This window comes from Budorcas taxicolor, chromosome 1 (assembly GCF_023091745.1).
Source record: "Budorcas taxicolor isolate Tak-1 chromosome 1, Takin1.1, whole genome shotgun sequence".
Taxonomy (NCBI): domain Eukaryota; kingdom Metazoa; phylum Chordata; class Mammalia; order Artiodactyla; family Bovidae; genus Budorcas; species Budorcas taxicolor.
Window position 1 is genome coordinate 17,944,104 of NC_068910.1, and position 22,415 is coordinate 17,966,518.

The window sequence follows — 22,415 nt, forward strand, 5'->3', positions numbered from 1 at the left end:
CTCCCCAGGTCAGTAGGTGCCCAACATGCTACTGGAGATCAGTGGAGAAATAACTCCAGAAAGAATGAAGGGATGGAGCCAAAGCAAAAACAATACCCAGTTGTGGATGTGACTGGTGATAGAAGCAAGGTCCGATGCTATAAAGAGCAATACTGCATAGGAACCTGGAATGTCAGGTCCATGAATCAAGGCAAAATGGAAGTGGTCAAACAGGAGATGGCAAGAGTGAACGTCGACATTCTAGGAATCAGCAAACTAAAATGGACTGGAATGGGTGAATTTAACTCAGATGACCGTTATATCTACTACTGCGGGCAGGAATCCCTCAGAAGAAAGGGAGTAGCCATCATGGTCAACAAAAGAGTCTGAAATGCAGTACTTGGATGCAATCTCAAAAACGACAGAATGATCTCTGTTAGTCTCCAAGGCAAACCATTCAATATCACGGTAATCCAAGTCTATGCCCCAAACAGTAATGCTGACGAAGCTGAAGTTGAGCGGTTCTATGAAGACCTACAAGACCTTTTAGAACTAACACCCAAAAAAGACGTCCTTTTCATTATAGGGGGCTGGAATGCAAAAGTAGGAAGTCAAGAAACACCTGGAGTAACAGGCAAATTTGGCCTTGGAATGTGGAATGAAGCAGGGCAAAGGCTAATAGAGTTTTGCCAAGAGAATGCACTGGTAATAGCAAACACCCTCTTCCAACAACTTAAGAGAAGACTCTACACATGGACATCACCAGATGGTCAACACCGAAATCAGACTGATTATATTCTTTGCAGCCAAAGATGGAGAAACTCTATACAGTCAACAAAAACAAGACCAGGAGCTGACTGTGGCTCAGATCATGAACTCCTTATTGCCAAATTCAGACTTAAATTGAAGAAAGTAGGGAAAACTGCTAGACCATTCAGGTATGACCTAAATCAAATCCCTGATGATTATACAGTGGAAGTGAGAAATAGATTTAAGGGCCTAGATCTGATAGATAGAGTGCCTGATGAACTATGGAATGAGATTTGTGACACTGTACAGGAGACAGGGATCAAGACCATCCCCATGGAAAAGAAATGCAAAAAAGCAAAATGGCTGTCTGGGGAGGCCTTACTAATAGCTGAGAAAAGAAGAGAAGCGAAAAGCAAAAGAGAAATGGAAAGATATAAGGATCTGAATGCAGAGTTCCAAAGAAGAGCAAGGAGAGATAAGAAAGCCTTCTTCAGTGATCAATGCAAAGAAATAGAGGAAAACAACAGAATGGGAAAAGACTAGAGATCTCTTAAAGAAAATTAGAGATACCAAGGGAACATTTCATGCAAAGATGGGCTCAATAAAGGACAGAAATGGTCTGGACCTAACAGAAGCAGAAGATATTAAGAAGAGGTGGCAAGGATACATGGAAGAACTGTAAAAAAAAGATCTTCATGACCTGGATAATCATGATGGTGTGATCACTCATCTAGAGCCAGACATCCTGGAATGTGAAGTCAAGAGGGCCTTAGAAAGCATCACTACAAACAAAGCTAGTGGAGGTGATGGAATTCCAGTTGAGCTATTTCAAATCCTGAAACATGATGCTGTGAAAGTGCTGCCCTCAATATGCCAGCAAATTTGGAAGACTCAGCAGTGGCCACAGGACTGGAAAAGGTCAGTTTTCATTCCAATCCCAAAGAAAGGCAATGCCAAAGAATGCTCAAACTACCGCACAATTGCACTCATCTCACATGCTAGTAAAGTAATGCTCAAAGTTCTCCAAACCAGGCTTCAGCAATACATGAACCGTGAACTTCCTGATGATCAAGCTGGTTTTAGAAAAGGCAGAGGAACCAGAGAAAAAATTGGCAACATCTGCTGGATCATGGAAAAAGCAAGAGAGTTCCAGAAAAACATCTATTTCTGCTTTATTGACTATGCCAAAGCCTTTGACTGTGTGGATCACAATCAACTGTGGAAGATTCTGAGAGAGACGGGAATACCAGACCACCTAACCTGCCTCTTGAGAAATCTGTATGCAGGTCAGGAAGCAACAGTCAGAACTAGACACGGAACAACAGACTGGTTCCAAATAGGAAAAGGAGTACATCAAAACTGTATATTGTCACCCTGCTTATTTAACTTCTATGCAGAGTACATCATGAGAAACGCTGGACTGGAAGAAACACAAGCTGGAATCAAGATTGCCAGGAGAAATATCAATGACCTCAGATATGCAGATGATACCACCCTTATGGGAGAAAATGAAGAGGAGCTAAAAAGCCTCTTGATGAAAGTAAAAGAGGAGAGTGAAAAAGTTGGCTTAAAGCTCAACATCCAGAAAATGAAGATCATGGCATCCGGTCCCATCACTTCATGGGAAATAGATGGGGAAACAGTGGAAACAGTGTCAGACTTTATTTTTGGGGGCTCCAAAATCACTGCAGATGGTGACTGCAGCCATGAAATAAAAAGACGCTTACTCCTTGGAAGAAAAGTTATGACCAACCTAGATAGCATATTGAAAAGCAGAGACATTACTATGCCGACTAAGGTCCATCTGGTCAAGGCTATGGTTTTTCCAGTGGTTGTGTATGGATGTGAGAGTTGGGACTATGAAGAAGGCTGGGTGCCAAAGAATTGATGCTTTTGAACTGTGGTGTTGGAGAAGACTCTTGAGAGTCCCTTGGACTGCAAGGAGATCCAACCAGTCCATTCTGAAAGAGATCAGCCCTGGGATTTCTTGGGAAGGAATGATGCTAAAGCTGAAACTCCAGTACTTTGGCCACCTCATGCGAAGAGTTGACTCATTGGAAAATACTTTGATGTTGGGAGGGATTGGGGGCAGGAGGAGAAGGGGACGACAGAGGATGAGATGGCTGGATGGCATCACTGACTCGATGGATCTTAATCTGAGTGAACTCTGGGAGATGGTGATGGACAGGGAGGCCTGGCGTGGTGCGATTCATGGGGTTGCAAAGAGTCAGACACGACTAAGTGACTGAACTGAACTGAACTCAACAGGTTGAGAAGCTTGCCTGAGATCATACACTGGGTTAGCAGCAGAAGTAAGATGAAAACTAGGCCCCCGTTTTCCTTTCACTGAAACAAAATGCTCCACTTTCTAACATAACTTTCTATCATATTCATTTACTCAGCTTACAAGTTCTGACTATTATAATTTGGACCAAAGTTAGACTTCCAGGTATCTTGAAAGTTTATTCATATAGAGATAGTCTATTGGTCAAATCTAGATGAGCTGCAAATTAGGAAAGACATATTCACATATCAAGAGAGAACTATTTTGAAGAATTTTTAAACATCTTTCTATATACACTGAAATTACAGTCTCAGTTTTCAACTCCTTATTATATCTATTTATGATAGTGACAATTCTGTCCACTAGGTAACATGCAAGAAAGACAGATTGAGTATATAGATGACCAGAAACACTTAGAAGAGATTACTAATAAAGAATACTTACTCATGAACATTCTGGGCCCCACTGAAAGTCCTGTAAACCATGTAGGTGGTTTTCTGATAGCCATGTTAGCTTGACGTGGCTTGGTTGGTTGGTTTTTCATTGCTGATTGGACCAGAAGTGAATACTTGGCCGAAGCTAGGCCAATCATATTCTTTCTCCATGAAAGGAGGAACTGCGATTCAGGCATAGACTGTCAGCCTCAGCATTGCTCTGAACAGTTATATGTAAACTCAAGACAGCCATATGTGACTGAGAAGTAAAGAAAGCTGGTGCTTGGAAGAATGGAGCAGATAGGAAGAAGTAAGCAGAGATGGGGTGTAGGATGCTGCCTAGCTGCCTCTCTGCTTTCTAGTTCCCTATACAGATCCCCCCTGAGGCCTGGCTGCCCTTGGCTTCCAGGGTATAGCCCTGTATTCTTATTTAACAAATCCTTCCTGTCTGTTTCATTCAGGTGAGAGAGCTTGATAATGAGAAGCATTTAGATAATGAGTTGTACTATAACAACTAAGATGCTGAGGGTGGAGCTCACAACAGACTGGTTTTCAGTAAATTACTAGTATTTAATAAACAGTAATAAAGTGATATTGAATTATATGGATAAACTGTCAATAGCTTATTTATTTTTAAAACCCATATAATATTACATATATTTCAAAACTTGAATTTAGATACACTTATCTCTAATGAGCCTAATAAGGTTCTTCTATATTGACAAGTGACTTGTATCAATGACATTTTTGAAATAATGAAATTATTTTGACATTATGAACTTAGTAATTATGAAAAAGAGAACAGCCATTTGAACTCACATAAGCTATCTTGATGAACATAAAAGCACCAGGTGATACAAAGATTCATGTCTAAAATGCACTGAACATCAAGTACCTATTAAGATGAAATATATATGCAAATAGAATAATACTGAGTAAATGAACACTTAAAGAGAGTTTGTTATGTTGCCAGGAACTGTGCTAAGGATTTTTCATACATTCCCAAAATACTACTGAGGTAATTATTATGCCTGAATTACTTTGACTTAAAGGACTTTCTCAAAGTCCCCCAGCTAGTAAAAGGCAGAAGTGCCATATAAATCTAGTTATACTATTAGCCATGACAACATAGTTTGATTAAGAAGACTAGACTAAACTAAAACTTCTAACAAAAACAACTTTGTAAGCTCTTCAGAAGTTTGGAAAACAATTTTAAGAAACCAAGAAAAATGGACAGTCAGTCCCTATATAATCACCCGTGGTGGATTCATGTTGATGTATGGCAAAACCAATACAATATTGTAAAGTAATTAGCCTCCAATTAAAATAAATAAATTTAAATTAAAAAAATAAAATAAATTTAGCTTATTAATGACTCTTACCGGGGGTTAGAAGGAGAAGGTGGGTTCATTTCTTTCTGATAGTGACGGCCCTGGTTGACAGGCTGTAAAAGATAAAACATTTCTGAGGTACTGATCAGCATAATGCTCTTTATATAAACTTTCACATGCACTCTCACTACTTTTTTCCTGAGAAACAACCTGCAAGAAGGTTTATTTTACGAAGAGTTGAAGGTTGTTTGGGAGATCCAGGAAGTAACAAAGTGGTATATGAGGGAAAGCAGAGGTTATTTTAATGGCCAGTCACTGGATTAGACAGCATCTATCCGTCTATCAAGGCTATGGTTTTTCCAGTGGTCATGTATGGATGTGAGAGTTGGACTGTGAAGAAGGCTGAGTGCCAAAGAATTGATGCTTTTGAACTGTGGTGTTGGAGAAGACTCTTGAGAGTCCCTTGGACTGGAAGGAGATCCAATCAGTCCATTCTGAAGGAGATCAGCCCTGGGATTTCTTGGGAAGGAATGATGCTAAAGCTGAAACTCCAGTACTTTGGCCACCTCATGAGAAGAGTTGACTCATTGGAAAAGACTTTGATGTTGGGAGGGATTGAGGGCAGGAGGAGAAGGGGACGCCAGAGGATGAGATGGCTGGATGGCATCACTGACTCGATGGACGCTGAGTCTGAGTGAACTCCGGGTGTTGGTGATGGACAGGGAGGCCCAGCGTGCTGCGATTCATGGGTTCACAAAGAGTCGGACATGACTGAGCGACTGAACTGAACTGAACTGAACTGATAGTGTAATTAAAGTTCATGTGTGGAATTCTCCTCTTTGTGGAGTTTTTACACTGTTAACAAAGGTTGCTCCTTTGTTAACAGTGTAAAAAAACAAAATGTCTCCTGGAACTAATGCTGCATAGCAAATATGAGCAATGGACTGGAGACTCAGAGATATGGAATATACATATATTTATATCTCAATGTTACTAAATTCGCAAGGATAATATCTATTTTCATTATTAGATACAGCATATACATATATTTATATCCCAATGTTACTAAATTTGCAAGGACAGTGGCTACTTTCATTTTTGAAATTGTACATATAAATCTTAGGTCAAGGCAGTGAGTTTCCCCTAGCATAATGGAACCTCAATCATTAATCACAGAACCGAAAGAACTGACTGATACCAATACTTAACAAAAATATGAAATCTGAATTTTCTCCTCTGCAAGAAATCTTTAAGTTACTACCTTTTTCAAAACATAGCTAAACAACTACATTTCATGTAAGCCTTAAACACTTGCCTCCAATGTAACTTGATATTTTTCCTTTGTTTTATAAAGGGAGAAAATTCCATTATATCTGATAGAAAATCTTTTTGATCATCTCCTCAAAGTATTTCTTTTATGTGGTTAGCAACCATATAATTCTAATATGAAAACCATTTTTAACATTCTCATTTCATCACAATTTGGAATTTGGTATACATTTTTGAATTGCATTTGAAGGACTCTGTTACTTCCTTACTTAACGGGATTGATGGTAAGGTTTCTCAGCCATAATGTGGCCCCACAGTGCTGACCCCAGCTGAAGGAAACAGTGTGGCAATGATGCCTGTACATGAAAGGCACATTTCCTTATTTCCCACATATTCCTTAATTTAATGGGTCCTAAAATATTAATGACATGGGTGATGGGAATTCTTTAAACTGTCTCTCTCTATATATAATCTCTTGGAAGTGTTTCTTTAAATCAAACACCCTGTCTGATAATCACAATCATTTAGCCTATCTGTGATGCACCATGAATTTAAATGTGCTCAGATAGTTTGGTAATTGAACCAATATCAATACATCACCATTTCAGTAATAAGAAAAACAGCTGGGAGAACAGTAGAAGGAAAAACATATCATAAGACATATTTGATCTCACAGGAGAAATAAGACTTCCAGCACTTTGCAAGTAAAATTTAGTACTATGATTTAGGCTTTATTATTTCACAGCAAAAAAGGAATTAGTAAGCAAAGGGCCTAACAGGTTCTCTAGACCAACTCACAGTGGTGTAGAAATACTCCCAGTAATATATTCATTAGTATTCATCCAGAATTTCAGCTGTACTCGGGCCTCTAGTGAATGGATCTCCGCCTATTTACTTTTTGAAGCATTTAAATAACTCTCTAAGCATCACAGTTCTGCTATTCAGACAAATTTCCATTTTCCTAATTTTATGCTGTTAATTCTATTTTACACCTGTCCCTAACTCCCTTCTTCCAAATGACTCACTCCACTCTCTGGAGAATAGAAATGGTTACAGAATGCTATTTGGTTTGTGACTGAGTTCTCACTTAGACTATACTTAGACTATTCCCTTCCATGTTTGCTCATGTTTCTATAAAACAGACACAATGATACAAGGAGTAAAAAAAAATACACTAACATAAAAGATTCACATTCACAGTGATTTTAAAGTGTAAGAAAACAGAAATAATAAGTGTAAACTTTTTGAAGTAATAAGGACTACTGACATGAATAAACAGAAAGGTAAATTTTAAAAATTCAGTTAAAAATAACTGCAAGGTGGTGGAACCAGGTCTGAATACCCAATTCTTTAACTTAATTTTTACTATTGAAAACTAAGTTTTTACCCCCAAATGTTTTATTTAAATTTAATAATAGCATATCATGGTAAAGCATTCTGACTCATACATGCAACTGCTAAAACTGACATAAACCCCAACTGCTAATGACTCTGTTGGGGAAGGATCCAAGTCTTGCTTTCAGGGGGGTGCGATACAAAGTTGGGTGGCCTCAGTTCCCTCTCTGTACATGTCTTCTAATTTCATAATCACGTTCAGGGACAGGAAGGGATTATGGCAATGATGCAGCTAAAAAGCTCCTTTAAGATATTCCAGTTCCCATGTCTTTGCTTTTAATGCTTTCTAAAGGCAGAGCTTTCACTTCAATGATGTCTTTTTGTTTTCCCGGCCCACATCAGAATGGCCTAATTGTTTCTAACAGCTCTCTGAACATGATGGGGGTGGAGGCAGGGGTAACAGATGAACTGTCTGAAGCCAAACATCCCCATCCACAAATGGAATAGATATGCTTCTGTACATGTGCAACAGTAAACCAATTTCAACTACTTCTAGGTAGGGAACATTCCATGAAAGCACCAGTTAAAAAAAAAAAAAGATCATCTTTAAAATTTTGGAATTCAGCAAGAAGCAGCACAGGAATAATAACGAACACCTGCAAATGACCAGTCCATGGAACTCTCCAGGCCAGAATACTGGAGAGGGTAGCCTTTCCCTTCTCCAGGGGATCTTCCCAACCCAGGGGTGGAACCCTGGTCTCCTGCACTGCTGGCGGATTCTTTACCAGCTGAGCCACAAGGGAAGCCCTACAAATAACCAAGACAACAATAATAACAGTAGTAACTGATATTTATTGAGCACTTACTCTGTGTTAAATCCTTGTTGGACTTCCGTGGTGGCTCAGAACGTAAAACATCTGCCTACAATGCAGGAGACCCAGATTCAATCTCTGGGTTGGGAAGATCTCCTGGAGTATTCTCCAGTATTCTTACCTGGAAGATCCCATGGATGGAGGAGCCTGGTAGGCTATAGTCTGTGAGGTCACAAAGAGTGGGACACAACTGAGTTACTTTACTTTCACTTTTCCCAATTTTTTCCCAATTCTATGAAATAGATAGGATTAACAACCGCATCTAAAGGAGGAGGAAATAGGACTCTGTGAGCATTTCTGTTCTCCAGAGGGTGGAGTGATCATTTGGAAGAAGGGGGTGTTAACCTAAGGTCATGCCAGTCAGGAAATAGTGGGGCCAGAATTTGAACCCATCCAATCTCATTCCTCAGTTTACCCTCTTAATCAGTAAGTTGCAGGGCTTAATCTAGCTCAGAGGTTCACTTAAATCAGTACATAAATAAGTTTTGCATAACAAATATGACAAACTCAGTTCAGTTAATGGCAGGAAGAAAAAGTGGTTGGTCCTGAAATACATGTATTTGATATATGTAGGACTATCTCCTTACCATAAATTAAATTCATTTGATTTCATTCTTATGACATGTAACTATATATTTAAAATCAAAGAAAATGTTTTGCCACATTGCTTAATTTGGGACAACATAAGATAAAACAGACAATCCTCTAAGAACGAGAAAAGTTTATTTCATGAGGTGACTTTCATAGTCATTAAACACAGAACAACTCGCACATTTTAATATTTTCTCCTGACAGCACAGATACTACAATGACTTCAATATTAGTTTTCGTGTATCATTTCTATAGTGGTATAAAGAACAGCTTGCTCATCAGATTTATCTGCAGTTTAGCACAATCAACCACTTAATGTCTTTAGTTCAGGAGGATTAAAAGAAAACTCATTATACCCAAAGAGAGCTGAGAAGGTAATGAATCTGTAGATCGGGACAAAGTAAGACCTAGTAACTAGAAAGAGCCTGAAATGCTAGTATATTACACATTGTACACATAGCAGCCAGCAACCATCATGTAAAACACTATACGTTTATGAGCCTAGGAATGGAACAGATCCTAGAAACTTGGGACCTTGTCCTCTGGGTGGCGCTGTTGCTATGCACTAGAGTCGGGAAAACACCACACATGAAATGAACTGCCACTGGGCCACAAGAAGCTCTGCTTTTCCATGATCAAGCTGCTAGACGTTTGGGGGTGAGGGAGAGAAGTGAAGGCTAAATTAAAGAACAGGAGATAAGATAATCCTGTCATGTTAAAAGGTAAAGGAAATATTTTTCTGTTGTTATGTTAAAACCTATGAAAATGGCAAAAAAATGTTGCAAGGTTAATCAAGACCATAAATAACCTGTCTGAGAACTTCACCATATGCTTGCAATTTTATTAAGTGCATTTTGCCTCATTTTTCTCCAAATATTATGCTCTGCAGTATGCCGTGTTGATGGATGCATGCGAAGATTTTTTTTTTAAACAAGCTGAGGAGACTTATGTGCTTGATATTAGGTCATGGGAATTAACTTAGAGGAAGGATGGCTTTGAGGCATCTGCTTACAAAGTATCACATGAGGCATGCTTTTCTTCAATTTAGATTAGAGGCGGGACAGAGAAATAAGGAAACATTGGAACAATGAGTTAAGTCAAGCTCTGAGGGGTCAGTCTGAATGCTAAGCTCACATCAAAACAAGCACACCAGAATCTCAGCCCACCCTTACAGCCTTCAGTGGTCACAAAAAGAGAAAATATCCTAGCAATCTTTTCTGATCACTCAAGTGATCCTTTGAGGAGAGCATCTTTGGGGGAGCAGCAAATTACAGTTAGTGTCAGCTCATTATCTGAGGCACTAAGCACACACACTCCAAGCACACAATCAATTCCCACCATGCCCACACAATGAAGGGCCTCTACTATTCCCATTTTATAGGTGATCATGCTAGCAAAAGGCAGAGCTACGATTTGAGACCAGGCTGGCTGACACAGAGTCTAAATTATTTTGGTTGTCACTTTTTCCATTAACAGCTATTCCTCTTCCTGAAAAGGAACCACATACCACATATACATACATACACAGACACACACACACTCCTCAAGACATAGCTTTATGCTCCTATCAATCAAAATCCTTCAGCAAAATAAAATTCACTTAAGAATCCATTATAACTAACTCTCGCTCTCTTCCAAAGGCTGCCTAGAGCCCAGTTTTTCAATAAATCTCATGAGGGCTACTCCTAACAGAACCCTCCAAAATTGATTACTTGCAGCCTGGTTTCCACAGAAGTTGAAAAGTATTGTTTTAATTGAATTTGGTTCTAAGTTAGAAACTTTGAAAAATCTGTCTGTCAAATGCCAATGGATTTCTCAGTAGGTTTGATTTATTTAGCAAGAGATGCCTACAAAAGCCAATTTGCTATGAGAAATATGGTTACATTTAATTACACTTTTAAACGATTAACTTATAACTAAACACTTCTAAAATAGTACATATTACTCTGAACTGCACAGATGCTGAGGAAAGCTGAGAAGCCAAAGCTTGCAGTAAACACAACAAACTTAAAGACTTGTTTTACTCTCTGTAGGCTTCCTGGTTTGACTGCAATGTGTATGAAGTCATTAAGTAAAGATGCCAAACTGAATGTGACCTGCCTAAATCTTCTTTCTAAACTACTATCACCAAGCCTTGCCCAGAGGGAGATTTTTCCTTTTTGTGTGTATTTAATATCCATTTATTAAATCTTGAATATAAAATACTACCAGCATCATTCAGGACTTATTTAAGCAAAGTACGGCTGATGTTTATTTTGGAATTTTGATAAAACTACCTTAGAGTAAAAAAGGAATCTTTTAATATTACTGACTGATTTACTCAACCAAACAACTAACAACCAGCGCTGACTGAGTGTGACCTCATGCTAGGCCCTGTGCTCGGCACAGTCCTGCCTTCAAGGAGCTCAGAACCAGGCTCGAGGGATGCTGATGACAGTGGTTACCTGATGTGCTAAGTGTTATCACCAAAGATATTGGGAGCCAGAGAAGAAATAAAATAATTCTATGCAGGAGAGAGGGTTTCATGAAGATGGGACATTTGAGCTGGGCCTTCAACCACCGGAGTGTTCAAGGTAGAGAAGAGGGAAGGAGGGTCTCCAGGCAGAGAAGAGGATATGGATAATGGCATCGCTAACAGAATGTGGACAAAAGGCAGGGCCATGATGTGTGAGCTGCAGTGTAGCTGGAGGAAGCAGCAGTGTTGTTGGGTCGGGGTGGGTAGTGATTATGAGGGAAGCGAAAATTCATTTCAAGTTCTGTTTGAGGTAATGGAGAAAACAAGGTACTAAGAGGAGGTAATCATGTTAAAGGAGACAATTGATTCTGCTCCTTTTCAGAACCTGGAATTCCTTTTCTCTCTTTATGTGATGAGCTTACACTCATCCTCTGGCCTACCTGCAGCCTTCTCTGTGAAAATATCCCTGAAACCAACAAGTAGAATTATTCCCTTGCACGTGTTCCCTCGTCTCTTTATCTTATTATCACTCTCTTGTTATCATAATAATGATATCCTATTATCACTCTCTTACAGTGAGCTGTTTACCTCCAATATGGTGAGTATCTCAAGACTTTTCAGTTCAGTTCAGTCACTCTTTCGTGTCTGACTCTTTGCGACCCCATGGACTGCAGCACGCCAGGCCTCCCTGTCCATCACCAATGCCCAGAGTTTACTCAAACTCATGTCCATTAAGTCAGTGATGCCATCCAACCATCTCATCCTCTGTCATCCCCTTCTCCTCTAGCCTTCAATCTTTGCCAGCATCAGGGTCTTTTCAAATAAGTCAGCTCTTCGCACCAGGTGGCCAAAGTATTGGAGTTTCAGCTTCAGCATCAGTCCTTCCAATGAACACTCAGGATTGATTTCCTTTAGGATGGACTGGTTGGATCTCCTTGCAGTCCAAGGGACTCTCAAGAGTCTTCTCCAACACCACAGTTCAAAAGCATCAATTCTTTGGCACTCAGCTTTCCTTATAGTCCAACTCTCACATCCATACATGACTACTGGAAAAACCACAGCCTTGACTAGACAGACTTTTGTTGACAAAGTAATGTCTCTGCTTTTTAATATGCTGTCTAGGTTGGTCATAACTTTTCTCCAAGGAGTAAGCATCTTTTTATTTCATGGCTGCAGTGATCTTGGAGTCCCCCAAAGTAAAGTCTGCCACTGTTTCCACTGTTTCCCCATCTATTTCCCATGAAGTGATGGGACCGGATGCCATGATCTTCGTTTTCTGAACGTTGAGCTTTAAGCCAACTTTTTCACTCTCCTCTTTTACTTTCATCAAGAGGCTCTTTAGTTCCTCTTCACTTTCTGCCATAAGGGTGGTGTCATTTGCATATCTGAGGTTATTGATATTTCTCCCGGCAATCTTGATTCCAGCTTGTGCTTCTTCCAGTCCAGCGTTTCTCATGATGCACTCTGCATATAAGTTAAATAAGCAGGGTGACAATATACAGCCTTGATGTACTCCTTTTCCTATTTGGAACCAGTCTGTTGTTCCATGTCCAGTTCTGACTGTTGCTTCCTGACCTGCGTACAGATTTCTCAAGAGGCAGGTCAGGTGGTCTGGTATTCCCATCTCTTTCAGAATTTTCCACAGTTTATTGTGCCCCCCACACACAGTCAAAGGCTTTGGCATAGTCAATAAAGCAGAAATAGATGTTTTTCTGGAACTCTCTTGCTTTTTCAACGATCCAGCACATGTTGGCCAAGGGCAGGCAGGCTGAAAACCACCATCAGAGAAAAGTAACCAATCTACTCACATGGACCACAGCCTTGTCTAACTCAATGAAACTATGAGCCATGCCGTGTAGGGCCACCCAAGGTGGACGGGTCATGGTGGAGAGTTCTGACAAAATGTGGTCCATTGGAGAAGGGAATGGCAAACCACTTCAGCATTTTTGCCTTGAGAACCCCATGAATAGTATGAACAGTATCTCAAGGGTGAGGAAAGACTTGTTTGTATCCCCAGCACAGTCCACAGAAGATTGTACCACTCAGAAAATATGTGGGATGAATTAATGTAGGACAGACAAGCTAGGCTGCGGTGAGTGTTAGCATGGAGATAATCCTGGCTCTTGTGATAGAAAGGAAGCTACCTCTCTCAGTGAGCCTGGAGAAGGATTACAGAAGGCTTTGGAGCTGAGTCTTAAGAGATAAACTGGTACAAGGTACAAGGATGCATGCAAAGTGCCTTTAGCGAATTACCACTGGGATTAAAGCATGGAGAGAAAGGTGGAGAGCAGTGAGAGATGATCCTGGAGAGGGGCAGGTCTCAGATCATGGTGGGGGGACCATGTAAGCCAGGCTAAAGAGGCAATGAGGAGTTACAAAAGGGCTTCATGTAGGGATGAGATCATTATCAGATTCATAGCCAGGATGAATAATAATGACAATAATAATGACAACTTATCTTAATTTATTAATTGCTTATCATGTCTCAGACACAGTGCCATGTGCTTGACAAGGTCACAGCTTGGATGTGAACCTTGGCGATTTGACTTCAGAGCCTGTGCTCCTAACTACCATGCTATAGTGCTTGGATTGCAGGCACCTTAGTATTAGGAAACTGATGAGGGAATTTGTATAAGATATGAAATACCAAAGCTACGGTATTAGATGAAGTAAAGTGAAGTCACTCAGTCGTGTCTGACTCTTTGACACCCCATGGACAGTAACCTGCCAGGCTCCTCCATCCATGGGATTTTCCAGGCAAGAATACTGGATTGTGTTAACATTCCTTCTCCAGGGGATTTTCCTGACCCAGGGATGGAACCCAGGTCTCCCATACTGCAGGCAGACTCTACTGTCTGGGCCACTTTTGATGTGAGCGTGCTATTAGATAGGGAGGGTTAAGAGGTAAAAAGGAGAGGGGATTCTCAGGATTTGGAGACCAATTGGGTGTGGTAAATGAAAGGGTGGGAGAAGTGGAGATGTCTCTCAAATTTCTGGCTTGAGTGTCAGTGTGGAGGATGGTGCCATCACTGTGACATAAGGAAAGCAGGATATCACTGTGATGAAGTTACGGCTTCTTCCATCGCTTCTTTTTCATTGCCCTGGTACCACTTCTAAAAAGAAAATCATGAGCTCCCAGAAAAGACCACAGTAGTTCTTGTAAATTGCTCTATTTAGACTCTATACGAGCAACAAGATGCAGAATTCATTAAGCAATGCAATTTTCCATTTGTTGATAGTTCCAATACTGAAACAGACTGAGTTTGATGGAATAATAAATATATCTTATGAATACCAAAGGTAGGTTTTTCAATTATTTTCTCTGTCTAAAAAAATAGACTGTTTTCAATTTCTTATTTGGTCAAATAGAGGGGCTATTAAGTTCATTACCAATGGTTATTTTCAGCTGTAGACTTTTAGAGCGAAGTAGTTGTGATGCATGGGGACTTCAGTCCTTGCCACAACAGGACAGTGATGGGACATGGTATCCAGGGCAACTAAGAGTTCAGCCTTTTCAGTCTTGAACAATCACTTTCCAGCTTGCCATTTGTAATGCTGGGTCTCTGAGCTACTTCATGACAGAATGAGTTTGTTCAGAAGGCCACTATTCTCTTTGTTACTTTTGGTTTAAATGGCTGCTAAGAAATATTTTATAAGAAAGGCAGTATTTCCATTCCACTGTAAATTGCACTGGCAAAAATCTGCAACTTACTCTTCTGTTCTTAGCTCTGGCTATCAGGGTACTCTGAGTAACTGGCACACAGGGGTATGTTTTTCTGGGAGGGTAGGTACTCTTTGGGCCCAAGGTTGCTTGAGGTGTTATGTATGCTTGATCATTCAGTTTAATGAAAGCACAGCTAAATAAGGCAAGACCAACTTGGAGGGTGGTCAAGGTGGTAAAAAGAACACTAAAGAAAAACTAATATCATCGCCCCCACCCTTTATCCTTAGAACCAATTTGTATTCCTCATCTGTGATTTGGAAGTTCTCTCCAGAGTAGAAATCGCAACTTCTGCTAGATATTCATAGCACTCATTTGACAATTAAGTTACATATCAAGAAGTCAATATCATGGAGGCTAGAAGCTTAGAACTGAGAGTCATGCCAAACTAGTTCTGTGCCACTTTACTCAAGAGTCTGTTTTCTCAACTGAAAATGGGAACTCAATAGCGCTTACCACATAGGATAGCAGCAAGGAGTAAGTGAGAAACACAAGGGCTAGTGTCAGGGCCTCTGAGATTTCTAAGAGCTACAAAGTAGGTGGCGATCTGGAAAAAAAATTACTTTAAAATAGAAAATGAAAACTTAAAAATTGATATTTAACTCAATACTTAAAACATAACTTATCCACTGTTAACTACACTTAAACTTAACCTTTCTTTATGTTATTTTATATAAGCATGAATCAAAGGTGCTTACAGTTTTATATTTTCTTTCAAAAATTGTCTGGTAAAAAACTATATTTACTACTGGATTTGAAAGTGCATTTTAATATGTTTGATCTGATGTTGAATGTAGCATTATAAGTAAATGTTTGTTCGGTCTATGGAGATCTTAAATGCTTTTAGGTTTTTAAAGAAATGGCAGCTCTAATTATCATTATTATAATAATGATTTTATTCTTCTGCCCCATGACATTTCTTACATTGTGACTGACTGTTCTGTGAATGTTTCTGCTTTGTCTTTTCAATTAAACCATAAGATCCATGAGGATCGTACTGAAGAATAGATGGAGTATAATCACTGGGCTTTGTTCTGGGCTCTACCACTGAGCAGGTATGGAAGCTTGAGTCCAGACTTTAATTTCTTCAACTGAAAAACAGGCAGACTGAGGCCTGCTCCAGGCCACCTGCTAGTCTACAGAGAAAATGAAGGGCCGCATTTAAGAGTGCTTTAACCATATAAACATACAGGATAGTATAAGCTGCTGAAGTACTTGCAATGCTTCTCATGGCCAGAGACACAGGGAGGAGTCAGCAAAAATCCGGCGACTTCCAAAAACGTTTTTTTCTGCCACCATATCCAAGCTATACTTGGTTTAGTTATAGTCTCTTCCTTTTTGTTCATTCATTTAACGGATACTTTTAAAACATATATTGAGCCTGTTCTACGTGCCAGGGCTTGTGCTACGGAGCTGAGAATGCAATGAAATATCTAGAGTCTACAGTTAAAAAAAAAAAATTTGGAGAAGGAAATGGCAACCCATTCCAATGTTCTTGCCTGGAGAATCACAGGGACAGGGGAGCCTGGTGGGCTGCCGTCCATGGGGTCGCACAGAGTCGGACACGACTGAAGCAACTTAGCAGCACAGTAAAATTATTATTTTTCATTTTCATGTAGGGTTTTATATCTCACCGCACAATTAACATACATTATCTGAAGGTGCAAACTAAGTCACTTTAGTAGTGTGACACTTTGCAACCCCATGCACTGAAGCCTGCCAGTCTCCTCTGTCCATGGGGTTCTCCAGGCAAAAATATGGAGTGGGTTGCCAGGGCCTTCTCCAGGGGATCTTCCCAACCCAGGAATTGAACCTGGATCTCCTGCATTGCAGGCAAGATTCTTTGTTTGAGTCACCAGGGAAGCTCATTATCTGAAGATAAATAAGATAATTTAAAACAAGACAATGCCTCCAGTATTACAACACTATTTCAGAACAGTTTTCATGGGAAGTGTTCTCATTCGGCCCTACTTTTCCCAGGCGAGGCTGGGCTTTGTTACAGAGAAGCTAGATCCCTGATTAACGCAGTAAACAAAGTTGCAAACCCCTGGACTCACAGGTGGCAGGGAGGAGTTCCACGTGGTTGTGTCGTCACTGCTGGTGCTTATGCTGACATTACAGTTGTCAACCTGGGATGCGCTCAGGCCATAGGGAGCCCCAGTGTCCTCCAGTTCTTCATTCTGTTGCCGCCGTAGGCTGGCGAGCATTTGCAACTCAGATTCACTAATCTCACTGGGCTGATAGTTTCTCCAGTCATACTCCTGACCAAGAGAGAAGAAATTGAAAGAGCAATGAGTCACTTGGCCTTTCTTAATTTTATGGGCTTCCGTAAATGCTATTCTACAGCCTTAACCCCTACAATGGCTCCCCACTGACGGAGGCCCAGATGCTTAACAGGCGTTTATATGCCGCCCCTGCCGGCTGCCTCACCGTGTCTTCTCCTGACGTCACACTGTCCTCCATTCAGGTCCTCAGAAGCCTCAAACCCACTCTTGCCTTAGTGCCTGTGCACACGCCAGTGCTTGGGTGTGAATGCCCAGCTGTCCCTTAGGGCTCAGATCATGTGCTTTTCTTCAGAAAAGCTTTTCCCGACAGTTCAAAACTGGGTCAGTTCCTCCACATTATGTGCTCTCAGAGAGTCTTACAGTGTACATTTTTAGCACCATCACAGCCGCAGGTACCTAACTGGTTCTGGAGTCCACAGGTAGTGTGTGAGTGCTACAAAGGCAAGCTCCACGACTGTCTTACTTCCATTGTATTTCTCACACCTGGAGCCCAACCAGTATTTGAGGACTGACTAAATAAACAAAAATTCAAAACGGCTTTTTGTAAAAGAAAAAATCACCTTTCATGAAAATGGCTTATAAGAGAATTGGTAAATTTCATCAGTGTGAACACTAGGACCAAATAAATTCAACTAACAGTAAGAATGAAGATAACGAATGTTGTTAAAAGCCACCAAGTAAAATATGAACTGAAGATGGGAACATGTAAGGTCTGAAAGCCAGAAAGACCTCAGAGCTACCATAAACACTTAAATTCATATGGACTCTACTATACATATGTAATCTGTCAAGTCTACTGCTATAAATCTTCAGAGGCTAGTATAAATATTATTTCAATGTATAGGGAAGAAACTGGCATATGGAATTTTCAAACCTCTTCCCTTTTCTCTGGCTTAAACCAAATTTGGTAGTTAACATTAACTTCAACATTGCTGAAATGTTAACATCCTATATGAATGAGCAGTGTGATTTACATCCAGGACTGGCAAACAACTTGAAAACACTAGTACAGCCACTATGGAGAACAGTGTGGAGATTCCTTAAAAAACTGGAAATAGAACTGCCTTATGACCCAGCAATCCCACTGCTGGGCATACACACCGAGGAAACCAGAATTGAAAGAGACATGTGTATCCCAATGTTCATCGCAGCACTGTTTATAATAGCCAGAACATGGAAGCAACCTAGATGTCCATCAGCAGATGAATGGATAAGAAAGCTGCGGTACATATACACAATGGAGTATTACTCAGCCGTTAAAAAGAATACATTTGAATCAGTTCTAATGAGGTGGATGAAACTGGAGCCGATTATACAGAGTGAAGTAAGCCAGAAAGAAAAACACCAATACAGTATACTAATGCATATATATGGAATTTATAAAGATGGTAACGATAACCCTGTATGCAAGACAGCAAAAGAGACACAGATGTATAGAACAGTCTTTTGGACTCTGTAGGAGAGGGAGAGGGTGGGATGATTTGGGAGAATGGCATTGAAACATGTATAATATCATATAAGAAACGAATCACCAGTCTAGGTTCAATGCAGGATACAGATGCTTGGGGCTGGTGCACTGGGATGACCCAGAGAGATGGTATGCGGAGGTAGGTGGAAGGGGGGTTCAGGATTGGGAACACATGTACACCCATGGCAGATTCATTTTGATGTATGGCAAAACCAATACAGTATTGTAAAGTAAAATAAAATCAAATCTGAAAAAAAAAAAACAACAACAAAAAAGAAAACAAACTTGAAATACTTTTGTATATCTGGTATCAGTGATAATGCTCAAAAAGTTTTTCCATGACACATAAGACTTTTTAAGATATTCAAATTTCTAAATTTGTTTTCTTGGATGACTCTTTGAGACAGCTACTGTCTTTTCTTCTGCCTCATTGGGATGTAAAAGGTTAAGAAAATAGCAATTGAAAAAAATTCTTAGTGTTTCTATGACACTAAAAGCTTTTTAATAAAGCATTATCAACCTCATAAGTTTGGGGTTATGAAAGCCTGTGATCTAATACTGTGATGTGGAGGTTTTCTGCGAAGTTGCCAGTGGAAACGCACTTAAATTCTTTTACTTCATGGTTTCAGCAGCTTGGCACCCTTAATAGATGTCATGAGTAATAGAGTCCATGAGCATTTAATATGCTTAGAGACTTCTTTGAATAAAACAGATATTACAAGGAGAAAAAGAAAGTTTATATTCCAAAAAAAGGCACTTTAAAAAGAGAAAAATAAAAACAAGTTCAAAATAAACAGGGGAGTGATAAACAAAAAGATGCCCAACATCACTGTCATTAGAGAAAGCAAATCAACACAACAATGAGGGACCATTCGCATCCACTGGGACTGTTATAATACAAAAGATAGACAGTAACAAGTGCTGACAAGGATGTGGAGAAACTGAAATCCTCATACATCACTGGTTGTGATTATAAAATGGTGCAGCCACTTTGGAAAAGTTTGGTGGTTCCTCAAAACATTAAACATGGGCCCTGGGGCCAGCAATTCACTTGCTGGGATATATCCAAGAGAACTAAAAATATATGTGCATACGTACAGAAACTTCCATATGAATGTTCATTAGCAGTATTATTCATAATAGCCCCAAAGCGGAAACCACCAAATGTTCATCAGCTGATGAATGGATTTTTGTTTATCCATACAATGGAGTATTATTAGCCATAAAGATACATGCTACAAGATGGGTGAATGTTGAAAATATTATGCTAAAGTGAAAGAAGCCTGAGAAAAAAGGTCACAGATTATATGATTTTATGTATATGAAATATACAGAAAAGGCAAGTATACAGAGATAGAAGGGAGACAGGTGATTGTCCAGGGACTGAGGAGAGACGGAACGGGCAGTGATCTCTAATAGGTAAGGGGTTTCTTTCTGGGGTGATGCAAATGTTCTGAAAGTAGGCTGTGTTGTAGTGATGGTTACAGAATGTCCTGAATATACTAAACACTTCTGAACTTTATGGTATATGAATTAATTATACCTCAATTGAAAGAAAAAGTAGTTCAGTAATCAGATGTGGAAGAAAGACTAGCCATTTGACTTTGGGATCAACAGTAAACACATGACTTTCTGCCTTTCAGTTTTTCTGTCAAGAAGTGGAACTAAACATTCTGGCATCTCATGGTGGTGGTGGTGGTGGAGTCGCTAAGTCGTGTCCAACTCTTGGGACCCCATGGACTGTAGCCCGCCAGGCTCCTCTGTCCATGGGATTTTCCAGGCAAGAATACTAGAGTGGGTTGCCACTTCCTCCTCCAGGGGATCTTCCTGACCCAGGGATCGAACCTGGGTCTTCTGCATTGCAGGCAGATTCTTTACCACTGAGCCACCAGGGAAGTCCAACATGTCACATAGGTATGCATAGATAATACATGCTTTTAAAATGAAAAAGGAAATTTTGTTTTCATAATTTTTATTAAGAATAAAGCTTTTATATGTACTTAGTATGATTAATTCAGCCATTTTATTTATTTATTTAATCTACAAGGCTATTCTGTGCCTGAGGTACAACCTTGGCTGCTAGGACAGAAAAACAAAAGCAAACGGGCCAGTGGTTAAGCCACACAGATCTGAGTCTGGGCCCTGGTTTCACCTTTTACCAGCTGTATGTGATTGGGAGAATCACTTTATCTTTCCATGCCTTAGTTTCTTCATCTGTAAAATGGGAGCACAGTATATAACTCATGGGATTTTCAGTGTACTAAAATACTGAGTATCAAATGCTTAGCACAGTACTTGACAAACAGCTCTACTAAGTGTTTCCAAATTTATGATTTGTGCCCTGTTGTTATTATTCTTTCCTCTCATTTTCTCTGGCCCCTTTCATCTATTCTGTACTATGCTAGGAGCTAGGAGAATAAATAAAATGAGACACATCTCTGTTCTCATGGAGCTCACAGTCTGGAAAGGGAGAGATAACAGGTATTATAAACTGGGGTATCAACACATATATACGGGATCTAGAAAAACGGTACAGATGAATCTATTTGCGGGGCAGGAAAGAGATGCAGACATAGACAACAGACATGTAGACACAGTGGGGATGGGGAGGGTGACACAGACTGAGAGAGCAGGACTGACATATATTTATGTCAATTATATACATATTCTGTACAAATTTACAAAATTTTGTACAAAATTACAAAGCAATTATGCTTCAATTAAAAAATCAGGCTATTATAATGTATCATGATTAATATTACAACAGAGATGTGACTAAGATGCAACTGCCCAGCAAAATCAGAAAAAGCCTCACAAAACCAAAAGTGAGCAGAGACACCAGGATCATGAATAGAGCCACTGGTGATGGAGAGGTAATTAACTTAGTTCCTTGATATATTCTTGATCTGCAATCTCTTAAACCATTCCAAAACCCCAGAAAAGGCTAAATCATTTATATATATACAAAGGCTTGCAATAAGGTCTTCACATTAAAGTAGACCCAGCACAAGATGTCATCTAACTAAATCACGCAACTCCTAAGAGGCAAAGTGCCTTATGTAATTCCATCTCTGAAAGGCTCAAACTGTTACGTATAACCCAATTTTGTCTCAAAATATCCTTGTAGGACAGAGGGGACATAATATCAATCAGATTTATTTTAGGAGCAGGTAATGGGCTCAGGGCTATATAATTCAGCTATGCTTAGATTCCCAGGCAAGTCCTTCCCTTATAAAGCCATTCAATCCATTCATTTTCACTGATCTTTTTTCAGACAGTTTTGGGAACCTAAGTCTGAGAAGCTACAAAGGTAAGATGTGGCCCTTGCTTTCACAGGTCTTACAATCTAGGAGGGATAAAGAGTTCTAAAGAAATGAGTATACAATAAGGAAACATATACTGAGGTACGGTATTAATAATCACACCGAGTTTTGATAGTGATTAAAAGGAAAACTGGTAACTCCAGCAAAATGATAAAACACAACAAACAAAAATAATCTTTCAACTTGAAGCCCTCCGCTTAATCTGTCTCCTCAAGATTTTAACGTGGAATAGCTTAATTGAGCAAACTTCTGCCTACAGAATCTGTGGTAAGAACCAACCCTACTGAACTGAGGGGGACACAAGCCTGAGTTTACAAT

The 22,415-nt window shown here is 39.8% G+C and overlaps 1 protein-coding gene across 1 annotated transcript in view; it reads right to left on the minus strand.

Annotated features, from left to right (window-relative positions):
- The window catches only part of CFAP20DC (CFAP20 domain containing), a 256,952-nt gene that overhangs the window by 58,184 nt on the left and 176,353 nt on the right, over window positions 1-22,415 (minus strand). Inside the window, exons 14-15 of the mRNA XM_052643802.1 lie at window positions 17,079-17,282; window positions 4,830-4,891 (exon numbers count right to left, since the gene is read on the minus strand). Of these exons, the coding sequence (XP_052499762.1) occupies window positions 4,830-4,891; window positions 17,079-17,282 (266 nt within the window). The remainder of the gene's footprint in view (window positions 1-4,829; window positions 4,892-17,078; window positions 17,283-22,415) is intronic.